Source organism: Maylandia zebra, linkage group LG13 (genome assembly GCF_041146795.1).
Source record: "Maylandia zebra isolate NMK-2024a linkage group LG13, Mzebra_GT3a, whole genome shotgun sequence".
Classification (NCBI taxonomy): Eukaryota; Metazoa; Chordata; class Actinopteri; order Cichliformes; family Cichlidae; genus Maylandia; species Maylandia zebra.
This window is the reverse complement of record NC_135179.1, coordinates 22,328,943-22,353,577: the sequence shown is the minus strand read 5'-3', so window position 1 is coordinate 22,353,577 and position 24,635 is coordinate 22,328,943. Positions and strand designations below refer to the sequence as shown.

Genomic DNA, 24,635 nt, shown 5'->3' with positions numbered 1-24,635 from the left:
GTGTTGTGCGATGAGATTTCACACTGATGGAGAACTTGCCAGTTCGGCCCTTCATTTGCTTTCTTACCAAGCTCCTAATGTCCTCAAAGCCAGTGTGCTGCTTGAGGGTGACAGCCTCGTACTAACATCGTACATGCTCCAACTAAACACAGTTCATAGATAATTAACAACAAGAGTGAAACCAGCTGACACCGTTCTGTCAGATATTCACAACGTGCAAACAGCAAGTGCACCAAAGGTGAGAAAAGTGGGTAAAAGAACTGAAATCTGGCTTAAGATTAAAAATAAAATCAATAAATGGCTCTTTAAATCGTAGTTTTTATTTCCAGGTATTGTGAGTTAGAGAGAGAATGGCAGAAAAGTCCGAATCCATAAGAGTTTTCTTATGTAAAACATGAATGTTTTTCAATGTAATGAGGCCCAAGAATATGTCGGTGTAGATGAAGGACGCCGTTAGTATGCTGAAACACCAAAATAAACCTATCAAAGACACAGTAAAAACTTTAGGACGGACGAAAATCAATGATATGGTTCATTGTTAAAAAAAATGAAATGCACTGGCCAGCTCAGCAACACCAAAAGTCTGAAAGACCAAACACCACAGCTAAAGTGCAACGATGACAGAATTATTCCATGATTAAGAAAAACAACTTCACAATATCTAACCAAGTGAAAACCATCTAACCAGTGGAAATGCTGAGCGTCTACAACAAGGTGTAAAAACATTCCCTCCTAAATGTTTCTTAGTCTATCCTATTAATGTTGAGCATCTGAAAAAAAGGGGAGGCTGTGTATACAAACTGTGATTCCTAAAAGGCACATGCACATCATGCAAGCTAAAATCCACACTTCAGTCACACCTTGATTGTTTGATTTAAAATCCACTGTCGTTGTGTACAGAGGAAAAACTACAAAAATTGTGTTTTTGCCTGACAAGCTGTGAATCCAACAGTATACACTTAATGGGTATTCCCTGAAGTGTAACATAAAATCTCTGGTAAAGTTTCTTAAAACTACAGCACATGTTGTTACATCATATGAGTGAGTGTGCTTGCATAACTAATAATGAGTGGAACCACAACTCGTGCAACTCACAGTCTCGCTGCCTCTTGCATTACCCCTGCCATTTCTGTTAAACGGAGTTTTATTTGCCTGAAGACCCATAAAGCTTTAAAGCAAAAGAAACTCTCCAAACACTCCGACATCTGCTCGCAGTGCTGGCATGAAGCGACACCGCTGGCCCAATTGCTGCGTCTTTTTTGCAGTGGACATAATTACAACATTTCCCTCTTGGATGATGTTTGCAAGAGTCCGAGGCGCTGCCAGGGCAGTTGAGTTTCCACAGCAGAGGGTTCAGATTGTGTTTGGTCATCTCACTTCTGTGTGAGTAATCAGCTCTCTCCTACAGGCGGGTCCATGCTAAACAAGACACTGACTATTTGTTCTTGATTGCAGTGCAAACAAAGGCCCAGGGGGCTCTCTGCAGCTGAGTAGCATCTCCCTCCACCACAGCAGCGAGTAGATGTCGGAAAGTTAAAACTCCAGTCATACTGCCGGTCCTGAGATTTTGGGAATCTACTGTAAGCCTATAGGAATAATAGACAAACATTTGATGCTACATTCAAAAAATATTTATGCTCAAAATGCTAACTTTAAATAATTTGTTTGCATATACATATTCCATGTAATTTTGTTACATAAGCACAATGTCAAAAAATTACATTTAATGGAATTTGATTAAGTGAAACTGACTTGATTCAAGGATTCAAAAGCATAAAGCCCACTTTGGTCTTACGTGCGCCACATCAGTGAAACACCCTTTTCTGTCAGTGAAAAGAAGTGAGTGAGTGTCCCTTGTTTTAGCGGCCGGGAAACAGAGCGCAGAAAACAAATGAGAAGTAAACAAGCAGCCACAGGAAGCCATTAACAGTAGCCGGGACCAATTAGGCCCCAGCAGGTGTTCTGGCCTTTGCTGCCTCACCTCCATGTCTTACAGAGCCCCGATATTCTGAGGAAACAAAGGGTAGTTTTATTTGCTCAGCAATTTGAAGCAAAAGATTCCTCCAAAGGGCCTCTGAAGTAATTTATTGCATTCTCTTTTGTCTCCTCCTGCTACTTAAGCGGAAGTCATTACAGAGGACACTTAGATCCCCTTCAAGAAGCCTGACTTTTACAGGATAGGAAGATAAGACAGGATCTCTCTACCATTAGACCCCCTCTATCCAGGCACCCTGTGAAGAGTATAGCTCTCTTTACACCCAGTCAGAAGACACATGTGGAAGTCAAAATCAAAGTCACTCACAGTACAACTGCAGACAGACATTTTCAAGACTACATAAGCTGCAATATAAATAAAGGAAAACAATAATGAATATTCACATCAATATTATAAACCAAGAAACACATATACCTAATTATGAAATGCTAAAAAAAATTTATTTTCCAAACTTTTTAATTTTCCATTGAATCAACTTTAAAAGATCTGATCATCATCTGCACTTTGACTAAACCGTGCTCACGCTACAGTAGCTACGGATTAGTTTTAGTCTAGCGAACCACCCATACTGTGCACTACATTTATAGGATCCATTTATTCACTGCTGCTGTGAGTATATTAACTATGTGAGTGCAAATTTAGGGGAAAAAAGAGAGAATGTGAAGTTGATGTTGTTAAAACAAGCTGAAAGTGAAACCTTGAGTTTTTGCTTTACATCTGCAACTTTTCTAGTCTACAAATGGTAAAATACAAGGCTCGTGTGAATCTCAGTAAGCAGAACTTTGTCACATTTAATGTCGTCGCCACATTACAGGAAGCGGTGTCTGAAAAGGGCTGGGAAAATCATCAAAGACCCCAGTCACCCATCACATGGACTCTTCACCCTCCTGCCCTCTGGGAGGCGCTACAGGAGCCTCCGGACTAAGACCACCAGGTACCGGAACAGCTTCTTCCCCACAGCTGTCAGACTCCTGAACTCTGCCTCCTGACATCTGACCCACGTTAACACATGGACTGAACATACACACACCTACAATGGACAACCGTACCCTCAAACACACAATAATAACATGGACTGAACCACCACTCACAACCACCAGCACTTTATATAGCCTAGGAATTATATCTCACTTATCTTAACTGCACTACTGTATAGCTCTGTGTAAATAATCATTCTGTACATTCGATAATCTTTAATCCTACAACTGTTTACAACTTGCATAGTTCCCATTTCTGTATAGCTGTATATCCCAGATTCTGTAAAGTTATTTATTTCATATTCTGTATAGTTTTTCATATTTATATCCTGTTCATAGCCTGTACATAGCTTGTACTCACTACAGCCTGTACATACTTATAGTTATAGAATATTCACAACATACTTCATACCGTGTACATTATAACATACCATAATAGACCCATTTCTGTAATATACTCACATATCTATACTATTGCTAATATATATTATAATATATCTATATCACTAAAGCACTTCTGGATGGATGCAAACTGCATTTCGTTGCCCTGTACCTGTGCATGTGCAATGACAATAAAGTTGAATTCTATTCTATTCTATTCTATTCTATTCTATTAAAAGAGGCCCACAAACCAGAACAGCACAGGCTCTCTTAAAAGAGCAACGTGCTAAAACAAAGTCCAATTCACTAGACAAATAAGAGGAATCAATAATACCCCATTGAATTCAGCCATAAATGAACACAGCCACTGTTTACTGAGTGCAGCCAATTCTAAAATTTACACCTTGACTGTCACAAAGTGCACTGTAATATATCCAGTTTCATACAATTTATTTAATTAATTGTTTTTTCATTTTCCTCGGTGCATCAAGCTTCTGTAGGACTGGTGGTCACTTATGGACCAAAAAAACAAATCATTTCAAGTACGGAAGCCGGTGCTGCTGAGCTCAGACCTGATTCTTATTCTTTTTAAACTGCAAAGTTCAGCTGAGGATTTTCCTGAATTACTGCCAGATTCACAGTCGTGGAGAAACTCAGAAATTTTTCACACGGTCACATTATTTATATATATATTTTTATATATTTTATTCTCTGACTTTGCTCCGGGTGTCTCATTTCTCTGCTGAAGCTATGACCTCTGTGAGTGGACCTTCCAGTAGCTTAGCACAGCGGCAATGCAGAGCATCGCAGAGGCGCTCATGTAGGCCTCTAGATGGCGCTGTAGGATAAACAAATAAAAAGACACCAAGCGGATGGAAACCGTTTAAAAAACATAAAACGGAGACAAGTGTTTTAGTACCGACCAAAGATGTGGACATGCTAAAGTGACTGCTGTGATTATCGTGATCAAAGAACTTTCACTGTTTTGTTTTTTCTGCAGATGCAGAATGAGTAACTAAATGATTACAAACTGTCTTAAACATTATAGCGTAATTACATCATTTTATAACTTGTTCCAGCTGTGCTTGATGTGGAGGTCCTGGCCTTTTTCTCTGGGAATTGGCTGCTGCCACGAACTGCCTTCCTCCTCCGGAGCGTTGACTTTATTCCCTGCCTATCAACAGTAAAGACCTACTTTAGATGCTGTGGGAGCCTGAGGATTAAAAAAGAATGTTTTTTTGTTTTTTGTAATCCCATCGTTTGCCAAGAGCATCTTCCCACACAACATCCTGACATTGTGTTCTTGCAATGCGCAGCCAATAAGTAAATAAAAAGAAACAAGACCATATGCTGCAGGAATATGCCCACCTTCACTCCCACTAAGCCTTCATCCTATTCCCTGATCTTCAGTGTGGCTCTAGATAACTCTGAGCATATCATCAGGCAGCAGTGTCCTTTCCTTAATCCAGATAATGAATGGTTCCTAGTAGATGCTGCACAGGGAAGGTTTGTGGACAGATTTCTAATAATACACCTTAATTCAAATGCACTAAATCTGGTAAAAGTGCAAAAAGAAAATGTGAAACCAAAAAAGGAGCGCAGGATGTGGTAGGTGTTATAAAAAGCAAAAAAGGAATGCAAACCTTATGGGAGTGATAGCATGCATGCTGCTCTGTATTGACAGCTTAGGTTTGTGCCTTTTTATACAACGTTTATGTTCCCCCTTTGTGTTGCATGTATTTGTCATTGTAACTCTGTCCTGAGGTGGGAAAAACCATGAAAACATGCCCACATATATTCTTCATTCCCCTGGTGTCCTCATTATTAGTTATACAACACATGCCAAAGGAGATTACTCTCACTCATATAATCCCTAAACGAAGAAAAAAACATCTTTTAGCTTTTGTGGGAGGACAGCACTCTCAGATCAAAGCCTTCTTTTTCAGGCTGCCTTGTTTCTGGCAGCCTGAGGCCTCAGTCTTGAGGGGTTCACCCTGGATGACCACAACACTAAAGTTTATTGGTCGACTCAGTTCAGGAAATGTCTGGTTTGTCCTTCCTCACAAAAGCTGCTGGAAACACGGGATTTATCAGTTCCGTTGCCACAGTGATGCTATCGCGGCACAGCTAAGGGACCTGCAGTTCTCTGCTCTCTTTGCTGTGTGCAAAGTGTCAGTGACAGAGTGAAGGCTGCATCCATCTGTGCTCCCTGCCACTATAAATCAGGGGAGGATAATGAAGCTGCCCTGCTGTCCCGCGCCACTCTCCCACACAGTGATCACAGTACAGTGTGGTGAACAGAAAGCCCGCAGCCTTTCTTTTTTTCCCCTTTTCCCCCCCCCTCCTAATCTAGAAACAGAAGTGTCACTTGGATTGGATAGATTCTTGTGTAAACAAATAGTTTGCGGCAAAAGGTGGAAAAAAAGTCCAGCTTGGTCTGGATTTCACAACCCAGATGAAAACAAAAGGGCTTGAAGGGCGGTTTAAAGATAAAGTTTCCACTTTTATCCAAGCCGCCCATTGCAACTGCCCCAATCCTTCAAATTGCACTTTTCCTATTGACAACAAGCATTTTAGCTACTTCACACATAATGATGCAGTTCTTACCCCCAGGACAGACTCACTCATGAATAGCTTGGCTTTCAGGCCCATATGAGCCAGTAATGAATACCAGAGAGAGACACACAAACAAGACCGCAATAGAAATTAGACAATAGAAGAGGATTACACAACTTTTGGTCACTAAGCCAGTTGATAATATCACTACAGGAACCATGGAGAACCAAACGAGTCTTGGTACACGCTGTAATGGCTCACCCATGATCTCAGCACTCAACAACCAAATCACTTGTGAGACTGAACGAGAAAATCTATTCAGGAGAAAACGCTTTATTGTAGAAGCTTTGCTTGTTTATCCAGATGACACAGTGGAGAAAGTCTGTGGTGTTACACACTGTACAATGACATTTACAGAGTTATGGCCAGACATGTATTTGACACTTGATTATTTGCTGCAGGCTTGAATCCATTCCTGAATGAAACACCTTTAAGAAGAAAACAACTGATGAGTGTGTCATATGAAACACCTGTCCCCAACTGGTAATACATCTGCAATAGAGGAAAGAGCGCTTGATTGAATCAGGTCTTTGCACTCCAGTTTTATGGCAACTCTATTGCCAAGATAGTGTTTACTGAGAAGAGGCAATACACTAAAAAAATCTGAGTTTTCCCATTAATAAAACGTCTGCCAAACAACAGCATTACCTGAGGTTACGAGCGGAGGTATATGTTTTAAAATGCCTTACCAGTTGTTGGTGTGTGAGCCCTCCAAACAAGCTGTCGTGTCTTAAACTTACAACACTCCTCTGTCTGAAATGTAATAGAGTTCAAAATGTACCGCACACAGAGTAAAAGTCTGGTTACCAAGTTACAGAACACAATGCTGCAAATGAGAATCTCCATACAGAGGAATTTCAAATATGTATTTGGCCGTGCATAGAAACTGAATTTGTGTTCTGAGGTTTGCATTTGAATGTTAGTTTAATGATCAATACAATGCACTGTGGGCAGGTGTGACTCTAAAAAAAACAAAAGCATAAGCCATTTTTTATGGCTTAAATGATCTGCGACTCCAATGTGTGGTTTATTTATTTTTATTTTTTCCTTCTTAAAACAGCCATATTCTGTCCCCCTGACCTGGACGACTACCCGAGCAGCATACTTTCAGGATAGTTCACTTCAAACTAGAGCTACTTTGCAGCAAGTCCTGTAGATGTGGCTTTTCACCAGATTTTAATACCAGTATGATACGTAAGGTAGTCTGGAGGTAATTTCCTAAAGGGGTCATGCACCTGGGCCCTACAGTACACTTGTGAACCCTGCTTAACAGGAAATCTAAGACGCTTAGAACACTAATGCCCAAATGGCCTCAGGTAGCTACAGTGGCAACAAAGAGCCTTTAAAACGCTTGTCTGAAAACTGGCCAGAAGTGTAAAAGAAATCTAAATGACTGCAAATTAGTTGTTGTTTTTTTTTCAATTAAGAGGCACAGCACAATACGGCTTTTTTAAGATTTAAAAGGATCGAGACAGTTGCATAATTAAAAAAATAAAATATTTTTACTTAGAATTTGCTTAAATTAATGAGCTGAAAAGATATGTGACAGTACAAATATTTAGTAAACATTACATACTGTACACCACTAGTAAATCCCTGCAAAGGATATAACCCTCTTATGAGAGGAAAAAATAAACAATTCAATTTGGTTTTTAGGAGCAGAGGCAAAGAGCTCTGTTGTTGACAGTTTATTGTTCTCCCACACAAAGGAGCAGACCCCTCTGCCAATCCACAGGCGCCTCACTGAAAAATAGAAACCACGTGCAAAGGACGAGAATTTAAAGGTATTTAACTAAAACTGAAAGAAATAAAATAATGAACAGGCATCAAACTCCCAAAGCAAATATCCCTGCGAGCCCTAAGCACTGCTGGATACTTTTAAAATCCTGTTTTTGATGGGGAATGTAAATGATTCCCTCTTGACTTTTTATGATTTCAATGGAATTTCCTCATTTCATTCGTTTTCTTAATTAATTGACTTTTTTTTTTTTTAAAGGTATTGACATCTATTTTTTTTAATATATATTTCTTTAACAAACTGACATTCATCTGAAGACACGTGGATTTCCTCCCTTTAACGTTTACTTGAGAACATTAAAATTCAGGATGCCTTTGCAACAGATCTACACCAATTGCACATTGTTCACGAGTCCATCACACTGAGAGTCCCGGCTTAACAACAAGACATCAAAGCCAGGTGTCAGCAGCCTTTGAGGTGCGGAAGTGCGGAAAGTTTGTCGACTTTTCCCAAAGCAGCGGCATTTTCGACCCCTTTTAGCCACTCTTTGCATTTCCTTACAACAGTCTCATCCACATCCCCGTCCTCGTCTTCATACTCCACATCATCGTACTTGTATTGGTCATTCAGCAGAGATATTTTAACGATGGCGGTGATGTCCTGCTCCGCGCTCTCTGCTTTGGCGGCCGGCGCGCAGCCCTTGGACCCCCCGTGCGTCTTTTTGGATGGAAAAACTCGCCGGTGCCGAAAATCGGTGCCGGCGCAACACTTTTGTTGCTTTGCCATCATTTGTTTTTCTAGATTCCGTTTTTGGATGACAAGAATGGCTTCGGGGGTGAGACTGAGTGTAAATTGAATTTCCTTCTTCCCTTCCTCTTTTCCACTGAGTTGTCTCGTGGAGTCCATGGAGCTGGAGCGCCTGACTCCTTCAGATGAATCCTGAGGTTTCGGCACCATCAACCACGAAGACTTTCCCTGGGTCTCTTGCCCGGCACCGGGCTTCTGAGTGGGGCTTTTATTTTTGTCCTGCTGGGGTTTTCGCCCCAAGTTCCTTAAATTCGCCGATGCCCAAGATGTGGGTTGTTTCTCCTTATCCGACCCCCCTCTCTCTCCGCAGGATTTGCTGGTTTGCTCAGGAGGCACTCCGTTGGCTTTCTTTTTCCCGAATAGTTCCCTGCCAGGCGATGAGATCCGCTGGTGGAGGCTGATGGGTGGAAAAGGCATCGTTGTGTCTGGAAGTGGTCAGGATATAAAAGCGTGCAAATTATTCTGAGTGCAGAAGAGGAAGCCCTGCGTAAAGCGACGACCGGCGCTCTGCGGGCATAATCCAACAGACAAGGTGGAGGGGGTTGCGTTGCACCTGTTGTCCGCGCTGACTGGAGTTCAACTGGTTCACACAAGGCAGCCCGGCCGCTTTATGCAGGAGCCGGCAGGAAGGCGTGGCAAGAAGCGCCAAACAAAGCCGTGAAAAAACTGATGATGTCATTTCATAATTTTCAACAACTTCCTCAAACGATGAGCCACATCCACCCAGAGTTCCCCTCATCTCCTGTCACAGCGCCTCTCTGCTGCTTTCCAGTTACTGGATCCATTTCTCGTGCATTATCGTACCCATCATAAGCTTTTCAGGACATAATGAGCCTGAAAACTATGAGTCATCATTGAATGTTTTTCACAAAAGTGATGCCGTTAAAGAACTAAATTTCAACCCAGTAAAAAAAGAATTATAAAGCCGAAAAAAAACTTCTTATAACATTTTTAGCCCATAACATCTTTATTTGAAATACAAAACTCAAAAAGTTCAACAACTTCAAAAGTATCAATACTCTGTAATTTATTTGCACTGCCAAAACATACTTGGATGAAAAGAAAGAGAACTTATGGTCATAATCATGAGTTTAGTCCTTGGTGCTCAGATCAGTGTGTCCTTGAACATGTCACAGGAACAATGGCATGCAGTTTCCTTGTATCCTTTCAGTAAATATGATCTCAAATGTCAATTATCTGATGTGTATTGACAGTCACTTTTGTTACTCTAGCCATGTAGACTATGAAATAGCATCTCATAGGATACACAAATAATCTGCAATATGGATTTTTCTTTGTCCTTCTTTGCTTCTATCTGCACTTTCTGCCAGGCAGAAATCAATGAGCCCTTTTGCTAATCTGTAGTTATTAAACGATTTTATATTGCCTGCATATTTTATGGTTCGTGAAACATCTTGGCTTTAAGTCATGCATCAGATGCAGTTGCTCTGGGGATGGGGAAATAAAACTACATCTAAAATGCATGTGTGTTTAATGCTTTTTGAAAATTAACAGTCTTCAGACACTTAGAATCAATAACTGGGACAGCAACTCCCACCACAACACAGGCCAAGTTATTTATTCATCTCTGCAAGAAGACTTAGATCATTAAGCTAAAGAAGACACACAGACTTGTTTAATTTCAGTGCTCGCCGAGGCATGATCGCCGTTCTCTCTGACATAACAACAGATTAAATGTACTGAAGGGGAAACAGTTGGGACGCTAACAGATTGCTGGGGTCAGGGTTCTTCCCATTCATCTTCAAACTTTGGTGTAATCCAAAAATGGCTGCTATGGAAAACCAATCAGAAAAAACAAAGACGACAAACTCATTTCAAAGAATTATTTTATCCCCCCCAAGATTACTTCGAGAGGGATTTGCTGCGTCTCTGCCAAGTCCGATAACAATAAGTACTGAGGGGAGATTTCGCCCATGGTAATCCAACAAAAATACAAGTGTCTACACCCCCCCCCCCCCCAAAAAAAACAAAACAAAAAACCCATAAGCGTAGCAAGAAAAGAAAAGGAATTATTTAATCTGATAAAGCAATTAAGAAAAAAAAAAAAAAAAAAAAAAAAAAACTAAACAACTTGAGCTGTGCTCTTATTACGTAGAAAAACACATTTTAGTTTAAATGCAAAAAAATGCAAAGGGATCAAGACTGCTGGCCCAAGGAGCTCTAAAAAGCAGAAAGACCTTTGTTAGTAGGATGTGAACATCTGCACCACAAATGGGGGTAGGAAAAGGTTATGAGTGTTCTGGAGGAGGTTGTCATGACAACCACATCCTCAAAGGCTACACCATCACGCTGAAGCGGTATAGGGGAACATGATGCCAGCTATATTGGGTTATTAGGTCACGTAAAAATCACAATGCTCAGAAAAGCGTAATTAACTGGGTCACTGCTACATCTGGCAGGAAATCAACCTAAAAAGGAGAAGCATTTTTAACATGATTTCACATGATGCACTGAAGATTGAGTGCTTTTTAAATTCTGTTTAGCTGTAGAAAAAAAAAAAAAAAGAAAAAAGAAAAAAAGAAAAAAAATCATATTTCAGGCATTATCAGTGAAGCAGTGACACAATTGCCAAGGGGAAAACAGCAACATGGAATAGCATCTCAGAGCCTCTTTGCGCGCACACACAGAGAGAGAGAGAGATAATGCTCTGACAACGTTTGCATGTAGGAAGCCAGATGACAATTAATTTGTATACTGCTCAAAATGCAAATATAGAACCCGACTTAAATTTGAACTGGTTTCTTCCTGCTGCATATAATCAGAAGGCACTTTTGTTGTATTTGACCACATACCAGACTCAACATCAGTTTCTGCACTTAAATGGCATAAATACACTCAGAAAATATTTTTAAATATATTAACCATTAAAGGCACCCATTACTCATGTCAAAAGCAAAAGACTGATACCTATTATCTGGTGATAGTTATAGACCTTTAGCTACACTTAAAAAGCAAGACTTCACAGTATGAAAGCCATAATAAAAATTTGGAAATATAATGTATATACAGAATCATGTATATTTTTCAAAGCCTCTTGTTCGCAGTTTGCATATTAGGACCAGTCTTGATAGGAAACTGTAGACTTTGGAGTCCTAACTCAGACAGGTCGTGAAGCACTTGATCACAGCATCCCTGTCAAAACAAATAAAAGAGAGAAACAGAAAAAAGGCAATTAAGAAATGAAAGGAAAAACTAAATATAGCAAAGACAAAATTCTGCCATGCGTACAAAATTAAAAGCAACAATGAGTCCATTTTTACGATGATCTGGGTGGGGCTCATCATGAATAAGTGAGCGTGTTTTGGCGGGGAGGGACCACATGCTCAGAATGATGGGGGTCTTCCTTTTCTTTTTTTTCCCCAGGTACACCAAGTTGAAGGATGATGCAATGCAATCCATCACCATGGCGACCACAGATCGTTGCCTACTCTATTTCGCTTCACACAGTTTGTTCTTGCCATCAGTGGTTGCTATGCAGACTTTGCCTGCAGACACGTTCGAAATTGGAAGGAGGAGGTGCGAAACCAGTCAAGGTTAAAAGAACAAGGGGGATCATGAGCAGTCTGACAGGGAGGAGGGGAGGCCGCTGGAGAGAAGGGTTGCTTCCTTAAATGCTTTGGTTTTTATCAAAAAAAAAAAAAAAAAAAAAAAAAAAAGAACTAAAAAAAACCCCCTAAAAAACAAACAAACCAACCTCTGTGTTTTTAAAAATATATCACTTAAAGCTTATTGTCATTTCCACTGCATAAATAAATTATCAGTCTCAAGGGCTTTCCCCAATTTCTGATTAGATGTCTGAGCCAAAAGCAGCCTTAAAGTGGTGTGGGACGTGCACAGGCAGCAGGTTTTAGTATCTCTCTCTGCATGTGTGAGGGGATATAAATAGGAAACAAGGTAAAATACATTAAAGGATCAAGTCCACTGGCCATGTGTTATGGCAGTGGCCAGCCAGGTATCGGAGACTGTTGGAACACAGACAGGGATGGGAAGTACTATAGCATTGTGTCACCCCATAAAATCGTGAGATCAAAATATGCAGAAACAACTTAAAACAACAGAGGCCAAAGCAATCAAGTCTAATCCATTTTTCATTTAATTCAAAGTAAGAGGCTTAAGGAGACAGAACACAAATGTGTTGACAAATAACATAAGAAACGCAGCAGTAACAAAGAAGCAGCTGATTGGCAGCATTTTAGTATCAAGACCAAAAAAGAAACAAAGCCCGGCCATAAAATTTGCATTCCTCTACAGGAATTTGTTTTTTGGGGAGTGACATGGGAAAAGGTCTTTGTCTAGGCCTCGTTTTGTTGTTAGCTTTTGGGCTGGGGGAGGGGGAGCTTGAGGTTGTTAAAAGGACGTCCCTCAGCTGTCAGGATGGATTATAGGGTCGCCCAAACACACAAGATACTTAGTGGGTGGGGGCTGCATGGGGGCTCTGGACCAAATGAGCTATAACCCAACTTACATCTGAACTGACAAAACAACATCACACCTCATGCCTGGCCTGGAGGTAAAGCACTGAGGTGGTACAGCATATGGCACCAAAGTGAACACTTTTGGTACAGTGGAGAATTTTTTTGCTTTTACAGAAAAGCTGCAAAACATTAAGACACCTGTGACAACGACTTATGACACTGCAGGCTTTTTGTCTTTGATGCAGCACAGCTTAGCCAGATCTAATCAAAAATTTGCATTGTGCCTTAACCCTGTAAAGCTTAACACAAGCTCATTATATGCAACGTAAAAGCTACATTAAGGAAAATATTTTTGGCAAATCAGATTCAAAGAGCATTATTTCATTTAGAAAAAAAAAAAAAAAAAAAGCTACTTAATTTTGATATTATGGATTTAGCAATGATGTCACAGCACTAAAGCATGGAGGGTGTGAAAACAACAGGCTGCCATTTGTTTGACACCAAGAGCCTACACTGATCGTACTGGGGGATTAGAGCCATATGGTGGACGCAAACAAGAGAAAGACGTAAATAAAAAACAAAAAAAACAAAACATGTTTTCATTGAAGGGTCATGCACGCCAGAGAGTACGAGCACATATCCATATATCAAGGCAAAGCTTGCAAAGTATAATCCTGTCATCTTACCTGGCAAATGGAATATAAGAGATGCTATACCTGAAAGAGAAGAAACACACAAAAGGATGAGGGAAAATACTGGTGATGGTGGGATATTTTTAGGACAGATATTGATTGTAGAAGAAGATACTAATTACGAATGAACTGTGCATGTCATGTACCAGTTTAAGCAGATTACCTGTATTTAAAGTCCTTTGCATTAGTATTCACCTACTGATGAAGAATGAATGAATGTGTCCCTTAACTCATTTTAAATTTGATTCAATGTTTACATTTATTTTATTATTTAAGGCCACTACAACAAAATACGTTGAACTAGTTGTCCTGTAAATTCCTTTTTAAATCTTTCCAGGAACTGAAATCTGATACGATAATGCTTATGACAAAGGTTCTTTTATATCACTTAGCAGTTTTATCACAGTCCCTCTTCCCCGCTCTTTTCCTTTCCCCCTTTCTTTCTCTCTTTTCTTTTCCCCAGTCAAGTCTGTGCCGTGTTCAGCAAATGAAAATAAAATAAACAATCAAAGCAAAGGTGAATCAAATAGACCAATAAGGCAAGGCTGGGATGGTCCATTTGGTAAAGTAAATCCGTTGGGCATCTTTCTTTGCCTTTAGACAACAATTCTGATTGCAAAAGAACCAAATGGGACAGACAAAAAAAACAAAACAAAAAATATCACTTAGCAGTGATTAACAAAATGTAATTGTACATTAATTGGACATACTGTAATCTTTGTACAAATAATTGTGGACAGAAAGGTAGCAGGCACACTTCTGAAACAAACACAGAACCCTATCCAGGAAATGATCACGGCTAAGGTTCAGCTTAATAGATTCCTGATGAAACCAGTGATGTATTTTAAATATGTGAGGAATGCACTGACACTGTTAAATAATCAACTAGAGCGCAAACATGAGCATACCGACAAGCATAACGACAAGAATCCCCATCTGTCTTAAGCAGAGCTGTAACAAATATAACAAGCAGTGTAACACACTTTTACACGTGAATCTTCTGACTATCTTAATTTAGTTAGAGCAAAGAAGGATGTTTAATAACAAAACCATTGTAACTATCCTGAGCTTGTGACAGTCAGTTGTGGTTGAGGATCATATGGTCATTTCACAGAATTCAGCCCAAGGACTGGACTTTGACCCCATCTGTGCGGGTCAGTGGCGACGTCTTATTACGGAACCACCTTCGCACAGACGTCTGAGTGGCTGCGTGGGAGTGCACTATGCCCCAGTCTGTTAAGAAGGAGTTCTGGATGTGTGACTTGTGGTTTCCATGGTGATGCCTTTGAGAACGCAGGCAGAGCGGAAATGAATGTACGACATGTAGGTGTAAAAGCAGTGTGATTGTAAGGCTGACACAGGCTATTCCCTTCCTCCATAGTTCCTACTGGCTTGTTTTTCCATGCAGTCACACACACTGTCTTTTGTTACTGCTGTGCAAATATGTTCAAATAAGTGAACGTACAAATTACTGACAGGCTAATCCATATCATTCATTCACGACTAAGGTTAAGCTTAATTCCACTGACTGTGTGGATGTCAAATAAAAGCTCAAATAGCTTGTAAGCTTGATATACATTTAAGTCAATTTAACAACAGGCTAAAAAACTTAAGCAATTCATCCGTTTGCAAAATTACTGAAAACTTCTTTTAAGCTCTGCAAACTAAAAAGGCCAAATATTATAAAATGCTCTAGTAAAAATAACATTACCCTCAGACGAAAAAGATTCATGACTTATGAAGATTTTAAATGTAAAAAGGAACTAAAAAGAAGAAGAAAAAAAAACTGCTTTAAAACATTTGAGTAAAGGACATGCAGTTAAATGACAAAAGAAATTGTGGACATTGTAAATAGACATTATAAAGTCACAGTTTTTAAAACACTATAACTTATAAGTGAAAGATGGGTTGTTTAGCTCTTTGTGTTACACACTTAGCATAAGAACAGATAACTAATTAAGGACTAATAGGTGCCATGTATTCTCCCTGGACTGTTCACATGTAGTTTTCATTATAGTAATGACTCCACAGAGAGCTGGCAGCCACTTCGTGTTGTGTGTAAACAATCCATGCCTGTCTGCCCAAACCCCACAGCTAAATAGCACTACACGATCCTGCCTTCTTCTTTACAGGGCAAACATACGCTGACCTACAATCAGGCATGGCCTCTTGCCCATCAGTCTTATTACAACACCTTTAATTGTAACCTGCATTTCAAACAGATGTCACTGTCTGCTCTGGCAAACTAGGGTAAACCAATTTAATCAATATACTTGGATTGTGCTTGCTATCATTTTGCCCTGAACAATAAAATCCAGTATAGCTTGGCTAAAATTAAGTGTATTCGCCTTTACACTTTTAGCCAAATATGTGGCTCACTTACAGATGTATCTACAAATACTATAAAATAAACTTATGTTGCGATTTCAACATAAGTATAACATAAAATAAGAGCTAGGGTTTCTAAGCAAACTGTTGGATGTTAATGAGTTATTCATTGCAAGTGTCAGTGGTCTGAGGCTGATCACTGTAGGTGTGAATAATGAACAAACTGTACTGAAATGGTTTAGACTACTAAGTCATCCTTACCACGTCATTGCCAGAAACTGCAGAATACAGAAGATTATGGCCAGTCCCTTTTTACCCCACTGTAAAGTCAATAAAAAAAACAATTTTAATAACACTACTTTAAATTAATAACTGCAAACTGATTTGTTTGTATTGAAACATACTTACCCAAAACACTGAACAAAGCGTTAAGACCAGGCAGAGCTGTAAGAAGAAAGGAGAGATCAGCTTGCATAAACTTTTTGCTTGCTTGTACAAAGTTCAGTTTTAATTTCTCTCTATTTATTTTCAACCTATCAGAAAAACAACGTAAAAAAAACAAACAAAACCCCCAAAACATTTAAATGTTACTCAAGAAAACATCCACACTGTCAAGGTGAAATGTGTTGTTAAGTTACGTTACTCATAAACCACCAACTACTGTAAGTGGAAGTGCAGTGCCTTGCATAATCTAAGTCAAAATAGTAAAACACAGTATTTACCAGCACAACAATGGTTGCTATCAGTCGTGTTGGTTCAAACATGCGCTTCAACTGTTTTAGTGGTCCCATTAGGAAGCAGGTGCTTTGGGAGAACAATAAAAAAAGTAGATGGATTAAGCTCAGTAAACAGGTCTGTTATAGCTGTGGTTGTCAAACAAGCAGAGGAAAAACTTCACACCCTCAACGCATCACTTTTGAACAATATAGAAGTTTAAGCTAAGAAAACAAACAAAAAGCTCAGTTTCAAGCCTTCCACTGCAACAGTCACACTGGCTCATCTGCATTTGCCTCCAAAGGCAGCGTCAGTTTATCAGGACTTCCAGTTTAACCACTCTACTTTAAGACTTCCAGTTTGGTCAACAATTACAACTACAGATGAGTAAAAACTGATAGCTCATGTCACATGATAGCTGATTGTTTTGATTATGTAAGTGTGGTCCTTAAGCACTGTATACCTGCATTCACTGAGGCTTGCTGATAAGTAATTGGCCAATGGAACTTTGCCAACAAGTGGACTACAAAACGTAAACCAGATAACTGCCCATCAGGTGGCCATGCTCCACAGATACTCTCGAATTATGAATCATTATTATAATTATAATTTGCCTTCATAGCATTAAGTAGTCATTTCCCCTCCCCAGTGATTTTCTGCAGTGCAGCAGAGGCTGAATACAATAAATATGTAGTTGCTTTCACAGCCATCTTGAATTGCATTTTGGGGGTTATGAGGCTTTGGTAGTAACAACTGTAGTTGTTAACTGATGGGCAGCTGCTCACTGAAAAGAGTAAATGGGCAGAGATGTGTCTGCAGTGGAAAAGCAGTACATGTAACCGTCCAAGCCTAAAACGTTGATAGAAAAAGTTGACAAAACAAACAAATGTATAAATACTGAAGGGTTAAAAAAACAAAACAACCCCCGCCCCCCCACAATCTCAGGGAAGTCCCAAACTAAATTCACAAGAATGGGACAGATCCCTTTTGTAAACAAACTGGTTCCCCACAACATGAGTAATACACTGACCGCATACAGCACAGTATGAGTAACATCTGAAAAACGTGACCAACAAAATCAAATTTGGACTACATGTGGCAATAATTACAGTTTAAATGTTTCATTCCCAACACTTAAGACCTCCTACATGATGCATGTGTTACGTCAGTGAATTTAACAAGACAAAGGCTTTCCCCACTGACGAGGCACGCAGCTTTGGGCTCAGCTGAGCTGAGTGGGCAGAGGGAGTCCGTGGAGCGTCACATCTGTTAGATGAGACACAAGAGTAATGTGGGCTGACGCAGGCTCTCTCTGCTGGTCTGTTGAGAGGGAGGCTTTTTTTTCTCTCCTCAGAGTGTCAAAGACACTAATGATTGGCGCACATGCTGGGAAAAAGATCTGGCACCTAAAAGAGTGTGTCGCTGACTGTAAAACTGATCACGTAATTTTAACACATTAGGTGTTAAGATTTTGGCAGATCACTGAATAGACATTTGAAATCAGAGTTTAAGCTAAATTGAGCTTTTGTTGTGTTACATAATTGTGTTCTTTTGTCATTAAAACACAGCACATAGTGCCTCCTGTTTTCATACCTGTGGCCGTCAAGAAGAAACCAGCAGCATACCGTTTTTATAAAGTAGGTTAAGCTCTGTAAAATAATATGATACTCTTTTGCACTGGACTGTTAACCTGAGCTATGAAGAAGGTGACCTAGTTTCTTGATGCATCTAACCTTCTGGATATTTAATACCTGAAAACAGAGACTGTACAGTCTGATAACAATCACCAAATCAAGCGTTCAGTGTCTGTCAAAAGAAGTCAAAGACATTACTGTAAGATTTAGACCTTAGTTCACCTACAAATACAAATCTAAATGTTGTAGATCTGGTGACATCTATAAAGATACATTTCTAATCTTGAACTTTATATTGAGTTTTTTTCGCCTACATTGCTGGTGATTTTTAAGAAGGGGGTTAGTTTAGATTTCTCTCTACTGGAAAGTCTTGACTTAACTATGTGAAGGTCCCCAAGATGATCCATTTATAAACTGGTACCGAATAAGTAAAACTAAAGTTTTAACCACACTTTGCAAGTTTGGTTCCCTGTGACAGGAAAGAAAACAGCTGTTTGCTCCTATACAAAGAAGGAGCTCATTTACTCACATCCTCCTATTTAAAAAAGACTCTAGAGGAGACACACAGCTATGCTGCCCCTGCTCGTCTCTGTGGGAATCCTATCCTGTAGGTAGGATGTAAACTGCAAACCCCTCTGAAGCTCTACGAATTAACTTATGTCAGAACCTGATGTACACCTTGCCTACGTAACTGCACAACACTTTGATGCAGCTCTTTTGCAGACCTCCGCTGACAGCTCCTATGCATTCCAGCTTTTCACCGCAGTTTTTTTTAATTTAACAGTTAGAAGAATAATATTCATGGCCTCAAAATAAGGAATAATTATAACAGTGTCAGTAAGGACTCACAGATTCCTGGGTGAGTGCAACATAACCAGGTTATCTGGATTCATTTACCCTAACATTGGCGTTCAGGATAAGTGGTCAAAAGAAGCTAGTTCTCCAACTCACTAAATTAACCCAGGGTTTCCCCTGCATGTTCACATGAAAGGAGTGATGTTGGCAGGATCTGACCAATCTAAAAGGGGTGTTTCACAGATCTTAAGAATCTTCTGCGAGAGAAAATGCCACCCACTCTAGAGACTTTAGGTGATTAACAATCTATAAAGAACATCTATGTAAACACCAGTAAAATATGAAAGATGAATGCTGTAGAAAATCATTAATCTGGTGATTTAGCATACAGAGCAGTAAAATAAACATTCTAACTCCAGTCAATTATTTTATGGCTGAGTACATTTTCTGTACTGGTTTTCACTCCTAAACTGATAACTAAAGCATTGAAAGTTTAAACTGGTCTACTTATACGTTTACAATATCAGCAGAGAATCTACATTATACTTCAAATATGATGCTGGTAAAAGAATCAGTAAAAACAAGGCAGCCCCACACCAATGACCTGCTCCCAATAGTTTTAGTTTGTATACTCTCAGCAGCAAACTCTGTAGTGTTTCAAGGATTGAGAGTAAATATTAACTGAAGAAATAGAATTCAAATAAAATGGGTACAAATTTGATAAGAGGTCTGAAAGCACAGCGCAAGTTTGCTGTAATAAAATGTGTCTACAAATCTGTATTTATGACTGATGATGGTGAAACTCAAAGACTTTAGAGGTCTTTGAGTTTCAAACACTAAAAGTTGTACAAAGTGCGTTCTTACATACTCAACAGCACAAAAGATTTATTCAGTTCATCCTTGGGTTCAGATTTTGAAAACCTAAAAATGGCTATCAGAGCTGCACAGGCGTGACAACTTTAATAAATGACAATGCTTTCACCAAGATTAGATTACTTGCTTTGTTGCATCAAACTGTATAACTCATACTGACAATATGTAACAATGTCATTCATTATGAGCTGAAAACATCTCATAGTTCTTCAGGCACAGTGTTGCAAACACAGAGCAGCAGGTTATGAATGAACACAAGGACAATGTTACTTACACACACACACACACACACACACCTCTTAAAGAATTATGACTGTGACAAGATACTCCAGCCATGAGTGACAATATAACCTTTAAGATGACTTTTTTTTTGTTGCTTTCTTGCAGTGTGTCATACTGATGACAAAATGCTGATGATAATACAGTACAATACCAGTAACACTTAAAATTAAACTGGACTTACCTGGCAAGAGCTGCAATATTCCCTAGTGTGTAAAAGACTGCAAAGAGCTTCAAGCCACTTGGAAGGAACAGCAGTGCTGTGCCCTGGTAAAGAGATTAAAAAAGAAAAAGAAAAAAAATAATTCAGCTACACAAATTCATATCATCATTTTTCAGCAAGGGGTAGGGGGCAAAAATAAACAGATATAATAGCTACTAAGTGAGACCTAGAACTTAACCAGGTTAAAGGGTTAACTGTTAATAACCCGGTTAAAAATCCTGCTGAAAAAAAAAAAAAGAAAAAGAGCAGAAGTGGCTGTCCTGTGGTTGTACTGAAAAACGTTTGTCTCCCCCTACTGTTAGAAGCCCATAAGGTTGGTTTGGATTATAATAGACTTTAGTACTACTGGACCAGTGCTGCAGTCAGGGGCGTGTCTAAAAGGGGCCATGGGTGGCACTAGTGCTGCTGAAATATTTACTTAATTACTTTTACTAGTACTACGCCGTTTTCTGCTTTTACTCTACTAAATTCTGAATGTGATTATTACTATTCTTATGCCAGACTATCCATTTTAAAGCTTCAGTTATTTATTATTTTGCAGATTAATTACACTATTATATAGTACCAGTCTACCAACTAATAAATAATTAAAATAATCAACAAGTGTATTCATTAGAAAGATATACGCTTCAATACATAAATCATAAATCGAATAATATCATGTAAATAATTCTAAAAAGTGTCATTCCCCCCCCACCCCCCCGAGTACTTTAAATATATTTGGTTGAACATCATATGAATTATTACATTACTTTAATCTTTTACTTAAGCAAACAGTCTAAAATACTTTTTCTATACACGATTCTCATTAAATATTTCCGACTAAACATTCTAATCTCCTGTGCCCCCCTATTGCCACCGCTGCATTCTCGGTCTCCCCTGTGAAGCCCAATTAAAAAAAAAACAAAACAAAACAAAAAAAAAACAACAACATCCTGGAAACACCCCTGGCTGCAGTCCAATTGTAAACAGAGCTTATGTTTAGCCATAGGAAGAGATTATAAAACACTAATATATTTCTTTTGATAAGTTGTGAGGGTTTCAGCCTTATCTAAAGTTATGATTAATAATTTTAATAAGATAAAATAGTCGGTGGCTCTACAGTGTGGTGGTTCACACATAAGACTAACACATTTAAGATCAGGAGGAGATACAAATCCCCTTTTTGGGGCTGCGTCAGGAAGGTAATCAAATGTGAATAAGGGAGCAGCTGTAAGAAGCTTCTAATAAGATGAAGCAGCTAAGATTCTGGGAAAAAGAAAAAAAAATCTGGATAGATATTCATTCTGGAAAGACACTGCTGCATTTAGTGATATTTATGTAATCAGACAAGCAGCAATAGGTTTGTAAATGTGTATTTTAGTTATTGCTGCAAACACGGTGATGGCTAGCAGTGTGTGAGCAGCCAGAAAAATTTTTTTTTTTGAAAAAAGGGCATTTAAAGACTTAAATATTACGAGTTTTCATGGCACTAGATTTTCTACAACGATTGTGGTAACTGTGAATGTTACCACCTATAAACAAAACCTGCATTTTACAATGGGTGCGAAAAATGGCAGTGGCTTCAAACTGTTGACAGCAACAGTTGACAGTGCCTTCTCTTCTGCAAGGCTACAAACTGATAAGTAAGATTTATGTACCCGATGTGGGTTACTTAAGTATAAGTGACAGTAGGAGTTGATCGTACTGATCTGCTGGAGTAACAGAGGAAATCGCTTTGGCGGCAGTGGAGGAAAAAAAAAAAAAGCCTTCTCCACATTCCTTTGGTCAGTATGAAGGCAAAAAGGACACAAAAACATCAATTTTGCCTGACAAATACACTCACAAGTATTGAACACAGGATGCCTCCAGCAAAGCAGATGACAAACCATTTCACCCTGGTGCTGTAGCTGAGAGTGCTGGCATCAAGGACCTGGTGAGAACAATGGGAGGATGTCACAAGACAGACCCAGTGACCTGCAGAAAAAGCCCACGGGCTTCCTGCTAATCAATCATACAGCGGCCACACCACAAACGGGGATTATGCTAGCATATGTTAAGAAATACAGAACATAACTGAAGTAGAATCTGCAAAGAATAAAAAACAAAAGCAGGAAAAAAGTGTAGAATACAAAACACCAATAAACTGACTTCGAAAGCATTACCTTACCTTATTTCCTCCTTATCGTGAACGCGTGAAAAAGAGGTACAAATAAATACACATGACTCAGTAAAGTTAAGTGCTAACAGAAAGTCAAGACAGCTGGCTTTAAACGGCCAGAGGACGCTAGTTAACCGGAGCTAACACAAAATAGCATTTTTTCATTATTAACTGCTACAAGCCGCTAACTCAGTGAATATAAAATCGCATGCAGACAACGGTATCTTAACATTAGCTCAGAATTTTAAACAGGCAGCGAAAGCGATGCTTTATTATTAGGCGTTTGAATGTTATCCGTTCTCTTGACAGTCCGTTAGCATTAGCAGCGTAGCCTGTCAAGCAGTTCCTACCTGTGCAGTGAGACCCAGTTCCTCGTTGTCTTCTCGACCGCTTAGCACACGACGAAGCTTGTCCATCGCTACGAGCTAGCTGGCGAACTGGCCAGAAAAAAAGTGGACCCTTGTTCTCTTTTTCAGACTGTAACCTATGTGGTTTATACCCACAACTGTTATCGCAGCTGTTGTAAGTTTGACTTCCTGTGTACTACCCTTTGTACGTACTGACTTGGGGTCGGTTTAATTGCAGTCAATTTGCTACCATTTCCGGGGCTGGCATTTCTATCACTGACCCCAGATCAGCTCAAAGGCGACTTCCTTAACGCCACTTCCTTTGTATTGCTACTGTTGCCTCTCCGTAGCTGATTGGTTAGTAATACCTCAAGGACATTTCTGATCCTGTTTAATTATTTTGTTTTAAAACCAACACGAGAAACACAGATTTACAGTCACATAAATATATCCAGTATTAGCGAAGGATTTCTGGTCTGTTCCCTGAGAAAATGCGCTCTTACTGTTTTTCTCAATAATGTTGCTTTGTCGCCACCCAGTAGAGATATTACGACAGTGCAAAAAATACAATTAAATAAAACAAACAACAACCTGGCACTGTCTTCCCAGCAGAGAAGCAACGGACCCTCTTTGGTCGTCGCACTGGTTTATCTTGTGGAAAGAGTGCTTGGAATTAAGTCCATCAATAACTTTAGCATTAGTTCAACCATGCCCAAAAGAAAGATCATCCGACACGTTTCACTGATTGAGCAGTTAAGTAAGGAAACTTTTAAAAAATACACTGATTTTTAATTAAATCCTACGCTTTTCGCAGATATGTCTCCATCAAAAATTTTGTTTGAACAAGTGGAGTTTCAAATACCTTGTTGTTATGCTCAGTTTTCAAACAGCCATCTAGATCATTACCATGTTTCTAATTTAATATATACTGAATATACTCTTTCAGTATAACGACTTAAAACAGGTTGTGTTTCAAGGCTACACAATGTTGCCTTGCCTTTATCAGCAACAGCCCTATAACGGGCGCCAAACGAGATACAGTTATGGGAGGCTTCTGACTATGGGTCACACTGTTCTTCCGAGGGACACAGTCATCGACTTTGGATCTTTATGTGCATGCCAAACGAAATCTTAATTTTAACTATCCTAAAATACACTCCAATTACAGACACAAGGGTTAGCAAACTCAACAGTGAGGGAAAAGTGGCTCTGAAAGCATCCAATCACAGCAAAACCATTGCCAGGGGAGGAAGATAATTGAACATCAAAGGTTATTGTCTCTTGGATGTTTGCGGTTTACTTTCAGATACTTTCTCATTACGCCAGTTTAGCCTACATCTTAAACGATACACCGTCACAATGATCTACGTATGTTCTTTTAACCAAGGTCACTGCTGCAAGTCTAACTGGGGATCCAGATGATTGTGTTTACAAGCAGATGTGCTCATAGAAAACGTATAAATCCGGTAATAATGTATCCAGTTGTTAAAAACGTCTGCGCTCTGTTTTGGGGTGCTTTAATACGCAATCATGTCTACATTAACCTTACTTAGAATAGACCTAATAATGAATCGTCATCATAAAAAGAAAAAAAAATTACAGGGCTCAACTTTGCGATCACGTGTCACTTTCCTTTTCGGATGCTTATAAAAAATCTCT

General features: G+C 39.3%; 1 protein-coding gene across 1 annotated transcript; it reads right to left on the bottom strand.

Annotated features, from left to right (window-relative positions):
- Positions 1-11,155: 11,155 nt before the first annotated feature.
- On the bottom strand, positions 11,156-23,259 carry sft2d1 (SFT2 domain containing 1). Its single transcript, XM_014413599.4, has 8 exons — positions 22,980-23,259; positions 22,315-22,401; positions 20,451-20,533; positions 16,694-16,775; positions 16,380-16,415; positions 16,233-16,291; positions 13,638-13,667; positions 11,156-11,668 (listed from the first exon to the last, which is right to left on the bottom strand). Exons 1-8 carry the CDS (start codon positions 23,043-23,045, stop codon positions 11,629-11,631), a joined length of 483 nt encoding a protein of 160 aa, XP_014269085.1. The 5' UTR covers positions 23,046-23,259; the 3' UTR covers positions 11,156-11,628.
- Positions 23,260-24,635: the final 1,376 nt, after the last annotated feature.

Bases quoted from the DNA above. Each gene is read 5' to 3' on its own strand.
- sft2d1 (XM_014413599.4), bottom strand. From the start codon at position 23,045: ATGGACAAGCTTCGTCGTGTGCTAAGCGGTCGAGAAGACAACGAGGAA. The intron at 22,402-22,979 runs GTAGGAACTGCT...TGTTCTCACCAG, and splicing joins AACTGGGTCTCACTGCACAG to GTCCTTGATGCCAGCACTCT. The intron at 20,534-22,314 runs GTGAGTGTATTT...TCTCTTTACCAG, and splicing joins GCATCCTGTGTTCAATACTT to GGCACAGCACTGCTGTTCCT.